The sequence below is a fragment of the Staurois parvus genome, unplaced genomic scaffold, assembly GCF_062004578.1.
Source record: "Staurois parvus isolate SC_StPar_1 unplaced genomic scaffold, SC_StPar_1.0 ptg001284l, whole genome shotgun sequence".
NCBI classification, from domain to species: Eukaryota; Metazoa; Chordata; class Amphibia; order Anura; family Ranidae; genus Staurois; species Staurois parvus.
Genome location: NW_028319080.1, coordinates 261 through 13,819, shown reverse-complemented (window position 1 = coordinate 13,819; position 13,559 = coordinate 261). Strand labels below are relative to the sequence as shown.

General features: G+C 44.0%; 1 protein-coding gene across 2 annotated transcripts in view; it reads right to left on the bottom strand.

Moving 5' to 3' along the window:
* LOC149437503 (class I histocompatibility antigen, F10 alpha chain-like) overlaps nt 1-11,956 on the bottom strand; it is a 68,890-nt gene extending 56,934 nt beyond the window's left edge. For both annotated transcript variants that reach the window (XM_089660836.1, XM_089660837.1), the window contains exon 1: nt 11,672-11,956. In XM_089660836.1, coding sequence (XP_089516962.1) covers nt 11,672-11,921 — 250 coding nt within the window. In that variant the 5' untranslated portion in view covers nt 11,922-11,956. The remainder of the gene's footprint in view (nt 1-11,671) is intronic.
* Nucleotides 11,957-13,559: the final 1,603 nt, after the last annotated feature.

The following is a 13,559-nucleotide window of genomic DNA, read 5'->3' as shown; positions in this document are numbered from 1 at the left end:
TGGAATAGTGCTCCATGATTGGTGTCAGTGGGGGGTGGAATAGTGCCCCATCATTGGTGTCAGTGGGGGGGGGGGGGGGGGAGGAATAGTGCCCAATCGTTGGTGTCAGTGGGGGGGAGGAAAAGTGTCCCATCGTTGGTGTCAGTGGGAGGAATAATGCCCCATCATTGGTATCAGTGACACCAATGATGGGGCACTATTCCTCCCACTGACACTTGCTGCCCCTTGTTCCAGTATGGTGCTGCTGCAGCCAGCATATGTGGTTGCAGCAGCACCTAAGCACGGCACACTTACCTGCATCTCCTTCACTCGATTTTCGCGGGGCCGCTCAGCTCCTCCTCCTCGCCGGTGACTGGCCGCCTGTGTGCCTTTCCTGAGCTACAGTTCTGGCGGCCAATCACCGGTGAGAAGGCGGAGCCGAGCAGCCGCGCGAACATCCAGTGGACGAACCGAATGAAGGAGCAGCCGCGCTTCCTGGACCGGATCGTCGTGGGACCGGAGCCAGGTAAGAGACAGCAGCCCCCTGCAGACGTTGACTCGAGTATAAGCCGAGGGGGCCGTTTTTCAGCACAAAAAATGTGCTGAAAAACTCGGCTTATACTCGAGTATATACGGTAACTGTTCTTCATAAATTTAGGCTGAGATGTATTCTGCTACATGTCTTTGGTGAAAATAACCCAAATTAGGATGTATTTTTTAGTTTGTAGGAAAGTTATAGAGTTCACAAACTATGGTATAGATCTGAATATTGATCAATCCTGAAGTACTGACGACCAATCTAATTTCTTGAGGTCCAAGAATGTCAGAACAGTACAGATATCCTTCAAATGACCCCTTTTTGCAGAGTAGGCAGTCCGACGTATTTCATAAGAGGCATGGCGAGCTTTCTTAAGTTGTATTTTTTTTGTCATAATTTTTCGGAAAATGAAAAAATTAAAAAAATTATTTTCACTATTTTTTTTTACATATTGTCACCAGTGCAGTACAGCGTCTTCATATAACTGGCATGGTGGTGATCAGGGACACTGACTGGTGACAGTATGAAAAAAAAAATTATAATTTTTTTTATTATTTTTAATTTTTTAATTAATTTTTTTCTTTTTTTTAAAGATTTTTTTTTCATATTTCACTATGACCAAAGTAGTACAATGTTATCATAGTAACATTGTACTACTATGGGGAAGTGATCAGTATTTTTTTTTTTTTTTTTTTACACAATTTGCTTATAGCAAAGAATTACTTTGCTATAAGCAAGCATTTACCTGAATGACATCGATTCATTCAGGGTTTTTTTTTTTGTTTTTTTTCTTGTGCTTAGCCGTAATTTGGCCACGGCTAATCACATGACACAGCTGGGCTGTGATTGGCCCAGCTTGTGCATGTGATCGCTGTGACCATTCACAGCTAGACGCACTAGTATACAATGGATGGCATGAATGAAGCCATCCACTGTATACAACTGTCGTGACCTGCTGTGATTGGTCACAGCAGGTCACATGGTATCGGCAACAGGGCCGGTACTTAGATCTGTCATCGGCCGTGTCCGAGGTACACGACCAGTGACAGGTCATGCCACTGCGAGGCTCTGCAGGCGCGCAAACCCGAAAGGACGCCATATGGTGTCCACCAGGGTTAGCTGCTGTTCTGATACGTAATAAAACCATAGCACACAAAGCTTCCTCTTCAGCCTCTTCCATCCATTGTACGGACCTGACAGCGGGGGGTTCTACACACTTGTCAGATTGTATATCTAACAAGGCGACTGCTGGCTGTCAGATGGAAGAGATCTGGTGGCTTTGCAGCTGCATTATCGCTTCCAACCCCCCCTTGTAATGGCTGCCCCCCCATGTGAGTGTCCTGGGCAGGTGCTGTCATCTTCTTATTGATGACCCAGGAGAGGCAAGTATAATGTCACTTCTTGGTCCCATTTCACTGTCCCTGGCCAGTATGGCTGAGGAAGAATCTCATACAGAGTGATCTGCACTTTACTGGAGGACACGTGAGACATCCAGCGTCTTTTAGACTCTTAGTATCTCAATAAAAAGAACCTACCACAAAAAAAAAATCACCACATAGTGGACTCTTTGTCCCCTATGTGATGAAAAAATGTAAAAAAAAGGTAAAAAATTTAAATTACACCCAAGATCATAAATCCCCTCAAATGTTTGAGCCCCCACATACAGACATAAGCGTTGGACGCCTATGCACAAAAACATTGATTGCAATACACATTACAGTACATATCGCTGTGCACGCCAGACTGAGAGAAATCATTTTAGCACTGGAGCTTCTGCGTAACTCTAAACTGATGACCTATAGCGAGTTTTTAAAGCATTACCTATGGAAAATACAGGGTACTATAGGGCAGGGATTGAAAAAGCCGCTTGCCAAATGCGAGGAGAAATCCTTGTGTGGCGAGCACAAATGGAGCGGCTCCACCTGCGTTCCAAGCCTCATTGTGAAGCTGAGTTCCGATTTCCGACTTCTTCTTCGGCACCGCAATTACACTGGCAGTGCTGCTGAGGTGACAGGTGCAGGAGAGGTCCGTTCTCCTCCGCTGAGAGGAGACACCCGCTCTCCACCGCCACAGGGGACACGAGACATATTATTATGTCTCTTTTATATATAATTATATATATTATATATAATAATATACCTAATATCTAATTATATGGAAGGATATAAAAGAAACATAATATTATATATTCATCTAATTATATATAAAAGAGACATAATATCATACCTAATATATAATTATATACAAGGATATAAAAGAAACATTATATTATATATAATTCTGTAAACTAAACTTACATCTTTAAAAGAGACTTTAGTTACTAAAGATGCAGGAGATAAACAAAAAAAATACAAAATGTTTACTACAGTTTAAAGCTGGAAAACGTGATATTTTGATTGCACCCTATTGCTATTAAGCTATTGCTGTTATGTTTAAATTGATATAATAAAGCGATGTTATAATTGCAGTTTTTTTTAATATTTTGGACTCTTTATTCTAAAGAAAAATGTAATTTCATAAGCTTTAAGGGGGTGGGGGCGGACCTGGGAAAGGTTGGGTGGGGCAACTGGTGGAGAGTAAGGTTTGTGCCTGGCTAGTAGATCTAGACTGGAAATTTTAAGCCCTGCTATAAGGTGTGACCTAAAATTATCTTTAGTTTATTGTTTACTGACAGTTTGTGCCAATATTGGGTAACATATGGAATTGGAACTACCACTATTGTATTCTCTAGTGAGTCTGGTTTAAGAAAATATATAATATTTGGGGTTTTATGCAATGTTCAGGGCTAAAGTGATTATTTTAACTACTTTAGTGCCGCTCCATAGCATAAATACTGCTAAAGGGCGGCAGCGGTGCGCAAAATCACGTGTATATATACGGATTTCACATTACCGGGTACGCACGCCCTACCCACGCAACCATTCACAACCTCGGCTGTCAATCACCGGGTCCCAGCCAGTGATTACTCGCCGGTGCCCAGTGATGGCTGAGCATCTCCGACGAGGGAGGGGGTGGGGGAGAACAGTTTTTAAACAAAACAGTTCTCTCCCCTGTCAGCTCCTGCACACTGTGAAGCACAAACACTGTGAAGCAGTTATAAAGGGCACACAGTTAACCCTTTGATCTTCCCACGTTAACCCCTTCCTGCCCAGTGCCATTAGTACAGTGTCAGTGCTTTTTATTACCGCTGATCACTGTATTGGTGTCACTGGGGATGTCAGTGACACCAAGTCAGTTCCCCCCCCAGTGTCAGAATATCCGCCACAGTCCCACTATAAGTCGCTGATTTCTGCCATTACTAGTAAAAATCATTTTAAAAAAATCCCAGCATATATACCACCGATTGTAAACGCTATAACTTTCACATAAACCAATTAATTTACACAAATAAATTAAGAAACAATTTCCTGCGCTCAGAATGAGGCCCTCTCCCTATAGCTGCTGACACTTAACCTCCTACCAATGTGAGTCAAATCAATAAATAAATAAATAGTGCAGCGCTAAATACTAAAACAAACATACATATAAATAAATAAATATTCAAATCAATATATATCATATAAATGTGCAACAGTGCAAATAAAGTGTAACACGTGTATTACACCGGGAATCATCAATAGTGACCAAGTGATCAATTTTACTCAATACAGTGCAATCTGTGTATTCCCTCTACGGGAATATTCAAAGTGACCAAGTGACCTAACAAACTATATAACACAAAATACTCTAAAAGACGCCACTCTGTGTGAACATGTCCATATATATATATATATATATATATATATATATATATATATATATATATATATAGTGTATCTCATACACAATCTTCATGCAAGTGTTGTCAAGTGTCCACACTGTGTATATCCAAAATTAGCTGCAATGGCCCCTCACCTCCTTACATCGACCCCGCAGGGTCAACTCGCTTTGGAAAACAGACACCCCTCTGGTATATCACAGGATCCTCCCCAGCGATGTATGCTCTATAACCAGCTTCCTCTCTGGTTCCTCCTTATACAGATCATACAGGGACACCTCTCCTCAAGGTACAAACACCACTCTGGTGTATCTCAGGATCTTTCCAAGCGCTGTATACTCTATATTCACATTCCTCTCCGGTTCATGCATAAACAGAAGACTCCCATAGTGTAAAACCGCATTTATTGGGTAAACTATACATAGAGATATCTACTCACATGCTCCTTCATCTTTCATGTACCATGTACACATATGGCTCCTTCACCTCATGCTATGCCTGCCTTGCATGGGTAATAGATATAGGGGTTTCAAATATGGCCGCCACGCCGGAAATGACGTCACCGCGCTTCCCAGAATCCTCCTCGCGCACCGACGCGTTGCATCACGCTGATCAAGGACCCTGAGGAAGTCACGTGATCAGCGTGACGCAACGCGTCGGTGCGCGAGGATTCTGGGAAGCGTGAGAGACAGAATTAAAAAAAATTCAGGAAATCACATTGTATGATTTGTAAAGAATTTATTTGTCTTGCACTGCTGAACATAAGTATTTGAACACCTAAGAAACAGCAAGAATTCTGGCTCTCAAAGACCTGTTACTGTGCCTTTAAAAAGTCCACCTCTACTCCACTCATTAATCTAACTTAGTAGCACCTGTCTGAGCTCTTTAAAGACACCTGTCCACCCCACAGTCAGTCAGACGCCAACTACTACCATGGGCAAGACCAAAGAGCTGTCAAAAGACACCAGAGACAAAATTGTGGACATCCACAAGGCTGGAAGGGCTACGGGGCAATTGGCAAGCAGCTTGGTGAAAATAGATCAACTGTTGGAGCAATTGTTAGAAAATGGAAGAGGCTAAAGACGACTGTCAGTCTCCCTCGGACTGGGGCTCCATGCAAGATCTCACCTCGTGGGGTATCACTGATGATAAGAAAGGTGAGGAATCAGCCCAGAACTACAAGGGAGGAGCTGGTCAATGACATGAAGAGAGCTGGGACCACAGTTTCAAAGGTCACTGTCGGTAAAACACTACGCCGTCATGGTTTCAAATCATGCATTGCACGGAAGGTTCCCCTGCTCAAGTGATCACATGTCCAGGCCCGTCTGAAGTTTGCCAATGACCATCTGGATGATCCAGAGGAGGCATGGGAGAAAGTCATGTGGTCAGATGAGACCAAAGTAGAACTTTTTGGTCTAAACTTCACTCGTCGTGTTTGGAGGAAAATGAAGGATGAGTTGCACCCCAAGAACACCATCCCTACTGTGAAGCATGGGGGTGGTAACATCATGCTTTGGGGTGCTTTTCTGTGAAGGGGACAGGACGACTGTACTATATTAAGGAGAGGATGAATGGGGCCATTTATTGTGAGATTTTGAGCAACAACCTCCTTCCCTCAGTCAGAGCATTGAAGATGGGTCGTGGCTGGGTCTTCCAACATGACAACGGCCCGAAGCACACAGCCAGGATAACCAAGGAGTGGCTCCGTAAGAAGCATATCAAGGTTCTGGAGTGGCCTAGCCAGTCTCCAGACCTAAGTCCAATAGAACATCTTTGGAGGGAGCTGAAACTCTGTGTTGCTCAGCGACAGCCCCGAAACCTGACAGATCTAGAGGAGATCTGTGTGGAGGAGTGGGCCAAAATCCCTGTTGCAGGGCAAACCTGGTCAAGAGCTACAGGAAACGTTTGACCTCTGTAATTGCAAACAAAGGCTTCTGTACCAAATATTAACACTGATTTTCTCAGGTGTTCAAATACTTATGTTCAGCCGTGCAAGACAAATACATTCTTTAAAAATCATACAATGTGATTTCCTGAATTTTTTTTTTTTAAATTCTGTCTCTCAGAGTGGGAATGTACCTACAATGTGAATGTCAGACCCCTCCATGATTTCTAAGTGGGAGAACTTGCAAAATCGCAGGGTGTTCAAATACTTCTGTTCCTCACTGTATATATATTTTTTTTTTCTAGTAAAACTCTACTCTAAAGTGTACCAAATAAAAGGCATATATGTGCTTTACAAATATATAATAAATATTTAGGAAGCAACGAAGTCACAGAATTATTTCCAGTTACAGACACATAGGGGTTGATGTACTAAAACTGGACAGTATAAAATCTGGTCCAGATCTGCACAGAAACCAATCAGCTTCCAGGTTTATTGTCAAAGCTTAACAGAACAAGCTGAAGTTAGATGCTGATTGGTTTCTATGCAGAGCTGCACCAGATTTTGCACTCTCTGGTTTTAGTACATCACCCCCATACTGACACTTACCATTTCTGGCAGAATATCCACGCATCAATGATTTCTGGTTACAAACATTTTAAAGCCTAAGCGCCACTTTTGGGGACTGTCAGTCTCCGGCTCGCTGCTCTCCCCTCCAGCACTCACTGGAGTGCTGGACTGTGGAGAGGGAGGGAACGGCTGGCTCAGACTCTCAGCAGATTGCAGAGAGGCTGAGCTAGCTGCTGGTCCAGGCTTTTGGGAAGATCACGTTCAAATGGTTGGGATCTTTCCAGAGCCTGGACCAGCTCTATGACATCAGCTGACAGCGGGCTTCAGTCCGGATCACTTAAGTGTAGAACTATCTGCACTCCTCTGGTCCACAGGAGAAGTGCAGCCAAAAAAGCTTTGGTTATACTTCTCCTTTAATGGCATCTCAATGCACTTTGTCAAAGAAATGCATCAGAACACAACTAATGCGTCACCATGCACTGTGCTGTGCTACAAAATCTATGTTACATATAATATCATAATACAGAACATAAAATAACATGTACACATCTTTGCCATTTGATGCAGAAAGTAGTTGTAAATGAATCGGCTGCTTTCATGTAATGCAGAATAACTCCCAGAATAAGGCACATCAATGATTACTGCAGCACAGCAGCGTGAACCTAGACTCAGTGAGCTGTCCCAAGTGGGCCATTAACTCCGTGTTGTTACGTTTCCACATTGTAGAGTTATAATTATACAGAGTAGTTTACCATTAAAGGAGAATTAAAACCTCTCAATCAGCATTATTTGTAATCTTTATGCTGCTGACATTAGTGAATAGAGAGGAAGGTACATTAGATTTACTTTTTTAAAGCTTTTTTTTTTTTTTACATTTCTTCAGTTGCTTCCTGGTTTCTAGCCTAGGTCAAAATGATGTCAATGATCCCAGGAGTCTTCATGGACTTTTTTTTTTATCTGGAGGAGGGACTTTCTCAGCTAAGCACACTCTCCTGCCTGCATGTCTAAACTAAGGGCAGACGGATATCAGGAAGTAAATGATACATGAATCATCTGCCCTTACTCAGGATGGCTGTGGCTAAAAATGCTAGGGGGTGTTTCTTACTAAAATAAAGCATGGAGACATGGATGGATGGGGGAGGTTTTTTTTTTAATATTAAAAATGAATTAAATAGCATTTTCAGTTTGTGGTGCTCAGACACAGACTCAGTTAGGTTCTTCTTTAAGGATATTTATTATATTGCGCATGCTTAATCTATTGATTTATATCCCATTATAATGTACTTGGAATTCTTCATTTTGAAATTAAAAATTGCTTTTATTTGTAGGTTTCCATGAATCCACTTCTGTTCACCTTTGTATTAATACCGCTGGTATGGAAGGGTTAATAGCACAATAATATTCTTGTTCAACATCTAACTAGAAGGAGATTGCTGCCATCTGGAGTCTAATTCACCATAATGGGTTATACAGTATAAGCAGCGGGATGCATGACCAGACCATTTGGAACCATTTGGAACAAAATGCACAAATTCCATTTGAAACAAAACACATGGGGGCGGAGCCTGATGACATCACAGAAGGGCAGAGTCATGGTGCAAATTGGCAGCTGGATGTATCTGGTGGATGATCTGCAGCATGATAGATGGGGAGCTGACTAGGCGGACTGGTTTGCACCTTTACTAGCGCTTTATTACATAATGCTTTGCTGCACAAGACAAATGGGAGTCTATATGTAACATTTTGTGTGTTTTTAAATAATAAACATGATTTTGCACTATTGCAGTTTTGTTCTTTGTGCCTTTTATTGTTTATCTGTATGTTGGAGAAGTACAGCGGAGGGTGGAGTGGACCAAGCTGGAGGTGTGCTGCCATGGAGGTCTGATAAAACGCCTTTTACATTTCTATACCAGAAAGATAAAAGTCTGGTGAGCGTCATTCAGTTTGGAATTCTGGGATTTGTATTGTAGTTTGATCTCACATGAATAGACTGTGTGATTTCTGTGTTTATATACAATTTTGCACTGCAGTAATATCTGTAATCCAACCAACATTTATCTTCTGGCTCCCATCTCACCTGATTCACCAATCAGAACAGGAACTCTAAATCAGCCTTCAGGCTCCACCCACCCACTGAAAGCTCAAATTATATCACACAAGTGTGACATCATTATGTTTGCACAGAACCATGTGACCACAACCAGCCCCATAGGAGCTATGAGATTTTAGGCATGATCACATCTCATGATTTGGGATTGTGAGAAGAATCGCTGCGATTCCTCCTGCGATCCCAAATCATGTGGCAGCCGCAGCACAACGTAAAAACATTATCCTTCAATGACACCCCAAATGGGATGCGACTCTGACATGATTGTTGCGCAGCTATTGTGGCAAACTGCCCCCTTTAAAATTGTGTGAAGCTTGTCACCGGAAAAGGAGCAAATGTGCATAGCGCAGCCTACTCAAGTGAATGGGCTACTCTATGCAACACTCAAAAATCGTGAAAATCGCCTGCCATAATCGCATTTCTGCTACACGATGTGAATAAGGCCTCATACTCCGAGATCTCTCTAGAATTTGTTGGGTAGGAATGTTTGTTCACACCTAAGAGTTTTCCGCAGTGTTTTGCAGAAACGCAGTACAGTCCATTTAACATGATTTCCTATGGGACATATTCACATCTCCACGTTTTCACCCGGTGAGTTTTCTGGAAAGGGCCAGGGACTTTTTTGAATGCAAAGAGTTGCAGTTTTTTTGTTCTATAGACTTCAATGGAGACGCTGCAGAAAAGCATGAATTGAGTTTTTGCAGCGTTTTAAATTTGCTTAGCAACAAGACAAAAAAAAAACAACGCATCAAAAACACGGGTACAAAAACGTAAAAAGCAACGTAGAAACGGGTCATACGCAACCTGCATAGGTGTGAACGTAGCCTTACAAAGGTTTCTGCACACTTTCTGTACAGTAGTAATCTTTGTAGTATCCTCTGATTTCATGATCTGAGGTCACATGGAATGTCGGTGTACATACAGAGTACTAGAGTAAATACAGGACCAGACTAATCTAGTTTTTGGGGACCACATACAGGACTCTGGGGGTAACTACTTATCTAGTGACGTTCTCTGACTTCAGATCATTACTGTCTTTATAAGAATCCTAGTACGGTGGGGGGTCACAGCTCTCCAGCCCCGAGACAGACAGCATTGCTACAAGACATTTCTCTGGGATCGCTGTTCATGTCATCTCTCCAACTTTAGCTGTTTTGTGAAGTCACAGCAATGGGGTTCATCTACTAAAGGAAAAGACAGATCACAATGCAAAGGGAACATTCACTGAGCTTAGTAATAAGACAGAGCTCTGTTCATTGTATATAGCCAATCATGTACAAGGGAGAGGAAAGACAGGATTGTTTGCTGTCACATTGGTTTTGATAATTGAAATGAACACAACTTCACCATGTATACCGGGGGGGTAGGCAACCTTTCAGAGGATGAGGCCCCCTGGGGGGGGGGGGTTACTAGGCGGCGCAGTAGTGTTTTGTACCCACCAATGCAGTGTCCACTGCCCCCCTTCACACCACATCTATCCTGCCCCCCTTCACACCACATCTCCCCCACTGTTGTACCCTCTTCTGCCCCCCAGTAGTGCCCTGTATCTCCCCCCCCCCCAAAAACCAGTGTCTTCTGCCCTCCTTCATATCACTCCCCTCCCCCCACTGTGTAGTGTTCTCTACCTTGCCCCATAGCGGTGTTCTTCCCCCCCCACAAAGTGTCCACTGTATCCACATCCCCCAGAGCAGTGTCCCCTGTCCTTTTCTCATCAAAATCCCCCCACTGTAGTTTACTCTGCCCCCACCCCCAGTGTCTCCTATGCGGTCCTCTCACAGTCACAGAGTCTCCTGTGTCCCCCTTTCCACAGTGTCTCCTGTGTCCCCCCCTTCCACAGTGTCTCCCAACCCCCTTTCCTCCCACAGTGTCTCATGTGTCCCCCCTCCCTCCCACAGTGTATCCTGTGTCCCCCCTTTCATAGTATCTCCTAAACCCCCCTTCCTCTCAGTGTCTCCTGTCTCCCCCCTTTCACAGTGTCTCCTCTGCCCCCCTTTCCACAGTATCTCCTAAACCCCCCTTCCTCCCACAGTCTCTCCTGTGCCCCCTCCCACAGTGTCTCCTGTGCCCCCCCTCCCACAGTCTCTCCTGTGCCCCCTCCCACAGTGTCTCCTGTGCCCCCCCTCCCACAGTCTCTCTTGTGCCCCCTCCCACAGTCTCTCCTGTGCCCCCCCCTCCCACAGTCTCTCCTGTGCCCCCCCCTCCCACAGTCTCTCCTGTGCCCCCCCTCCCACAGTCTCTCCTGTGCCCCCTCCCACAGTGTTTCCTGTGACCCCCCTCCCACAGTGTTTCCTGTGACCCCCCTCCCACAGTGTCTCCTCTGCCCCCCCCAGTGTCTCCTGTGTCCCCCCCCCCCCCCCCATATCACACACGGGTAGCACTGCCTACCTATCAGTGTGTGTAGAGCAGAGCGAAGATCAGAAGACAACACAGTGCTGGGTGGAAGGTGGGAGCAGGAGCTGCGGGAGTTCACAATACCAAGCTGGTGATTGGTTTCTAGGACTGCCTAGCAACCAATCAATGAGCAGCTTCTGGCCCTTACCCCGCCCTCCATCCAGCACTATGCTGCCTCCTGCTCTGCTGATAACATGAGAGCGGCGGGGGCTGGGGGGAGGCAGAACCGCGGTCATCATCATCAACCTTTCAGCTCCCTGTAGTCGACCTTTCGATCATGATTGACAGGTTGCGACCCCCCATGTATACCATACTCACTGAGCATTCAGTAAACGGCCCCCAATCTTTTCATACATCAGACACATTTCTGGCACATTTGTATACATTTTATTCCATGTTTGTATTTGGTGTAATAAAGAAATAGAAATGTAAGAATTGTCTCACCTCCAGTCTGGTTGAATCGGTTCATCAATATCTGTACATTGTGCTTAAACACAGCCTCATTGTTCCGACCTGTTTGTGAGTTCCTCTCCCAGTAGTCAGGTTCCAGTTTCTTCATCCACTCAGTCTTGGGAAGATACTGCTGAGTGTCGCTGTTATAATTCTCTATCTCCTTATCATCCACATATCCGATCATAGAGTACACAGGGAGCCCGGATCCCGGAGAGGAGACTCCAGTGTTATAATACCGCATAGAGTGACTGTCTGATAGAGAGACATGGAGGGTATTCAGTAACACAAATAGCCAAGTTCTGAATGTAACAATCCATAGTAACCAATCAGATTTCCTCTCTCAGTCACCTGACAGCTGTAAAGTGAAATCAGATTGGTTGCCATGGGTTACTGCACTTAGCAATAATAAAAGGAATAGACAATTTTCAATCACACAGCACTTTATATATTCAGCCTAGACTGACGTCATCATGGGAGAGGAAATACAAATCCCAACACACATTTCCAGGACATCACCTGCAGGAGTGCTATGAGGATCAGTGTGATCACCCAGCAAACTATCAGACTGACAAGATTTCCAAACATATGCTGACTGCGCTACCTGTACAGCCAATGAATCACAATCAGGGTGGCCCTATACAACCGATCTGACAGGGGCCCTCTTGGGAACTCAGAGGAGAAGAAAAATGCAGCAAGCATAGTGACAACCAGGTAGCATCCATAGTGCAGGGGTCAGGAGTGTGTCATGTACACAGAGCACACCATGGGATCTAGGCTGCCCAGGCTTTGGGGAAAACAAGGGAGAAGGTTTTTTATTCTCAGCAAATTATTTTTTTTTCACTTCCGTTATAATCCCAGCCAATGATTGTGATTGTTAAGTTGGGTAAAGAGTCTGGAATGATGACAGATGGGAGGTTTTATTTCACAATTTACAATCCTGCTGAGTCCTTATTGGAGAGATTTCTCTGCACCTGTGAAGGCAAAACTCTAAGGACCCGTTCACACCATAGAAACGCAGTCCAGATGCATTTCTGCCTGCATGTTTTTGGTGCGTTTTTGATGCAATCCGGCTCATTTTATCCTCTCTCTTTTTCTTCAATTCAAATAGGGACATGTGTTCCAGTGCGTTTTTGGTGCGCTCCGGTGCGTTTTAGTTCTGTACAGAAAAAATGCAGCCTGTTCTATTTTTTTTTTCTGCAACTGGAACTGCAAGCACTGATGTGAACTATGACATTGACAACCATATAACCTACTTTCTGTGTATTTTGGATGCAGAAAAAAAATCAACTGAAAACGCTTGGAGTGTGAACTGATCCTCCAACAGGGACCCAGGAAGCAACAGAGGTCTGACAGATGATCGAACCATTAAAGTGACACTAAACTGTATCTTTTTCTCCAAAAATAATCCATTTACATCCACTACTTAAAAGTCCTGTAATCTATTTGTCATGATTTTGTTTCTGTTAATTTTCTTCCTCTGTATAATGTCCTCTGTGAGCTCCCACACCTCTCCTTTTCCTCCTCACTTCCTTTTTTATGTTTGGAATGAGCAGTGCATGTTAGTGGCAGTCATGTACACTGCTCTCTGCACACTACAAATTCCATTGTCCATAGTCCCTAGTTCATCTTAGTGCAGCAAGGATGGGTAGTCCCTACATACAGTGGGACCATAGACAACAAACATGGCTACCCTCTGACGGGAAGTTGGATCACAGCAGCAAAAAAAGGAATCTGAAGATTTGGAGGAGGCTGAGAGCAAAAGAATGGACTTTTCTGAGGGCCGGTTCACACTATAGAAATGCAGTCCAGATGTGTTCCGGATGCATGTATTTGATGGGTTCCGGTGAGTTTTTGATGCTTTCTGGTTCATTTTTTCCCT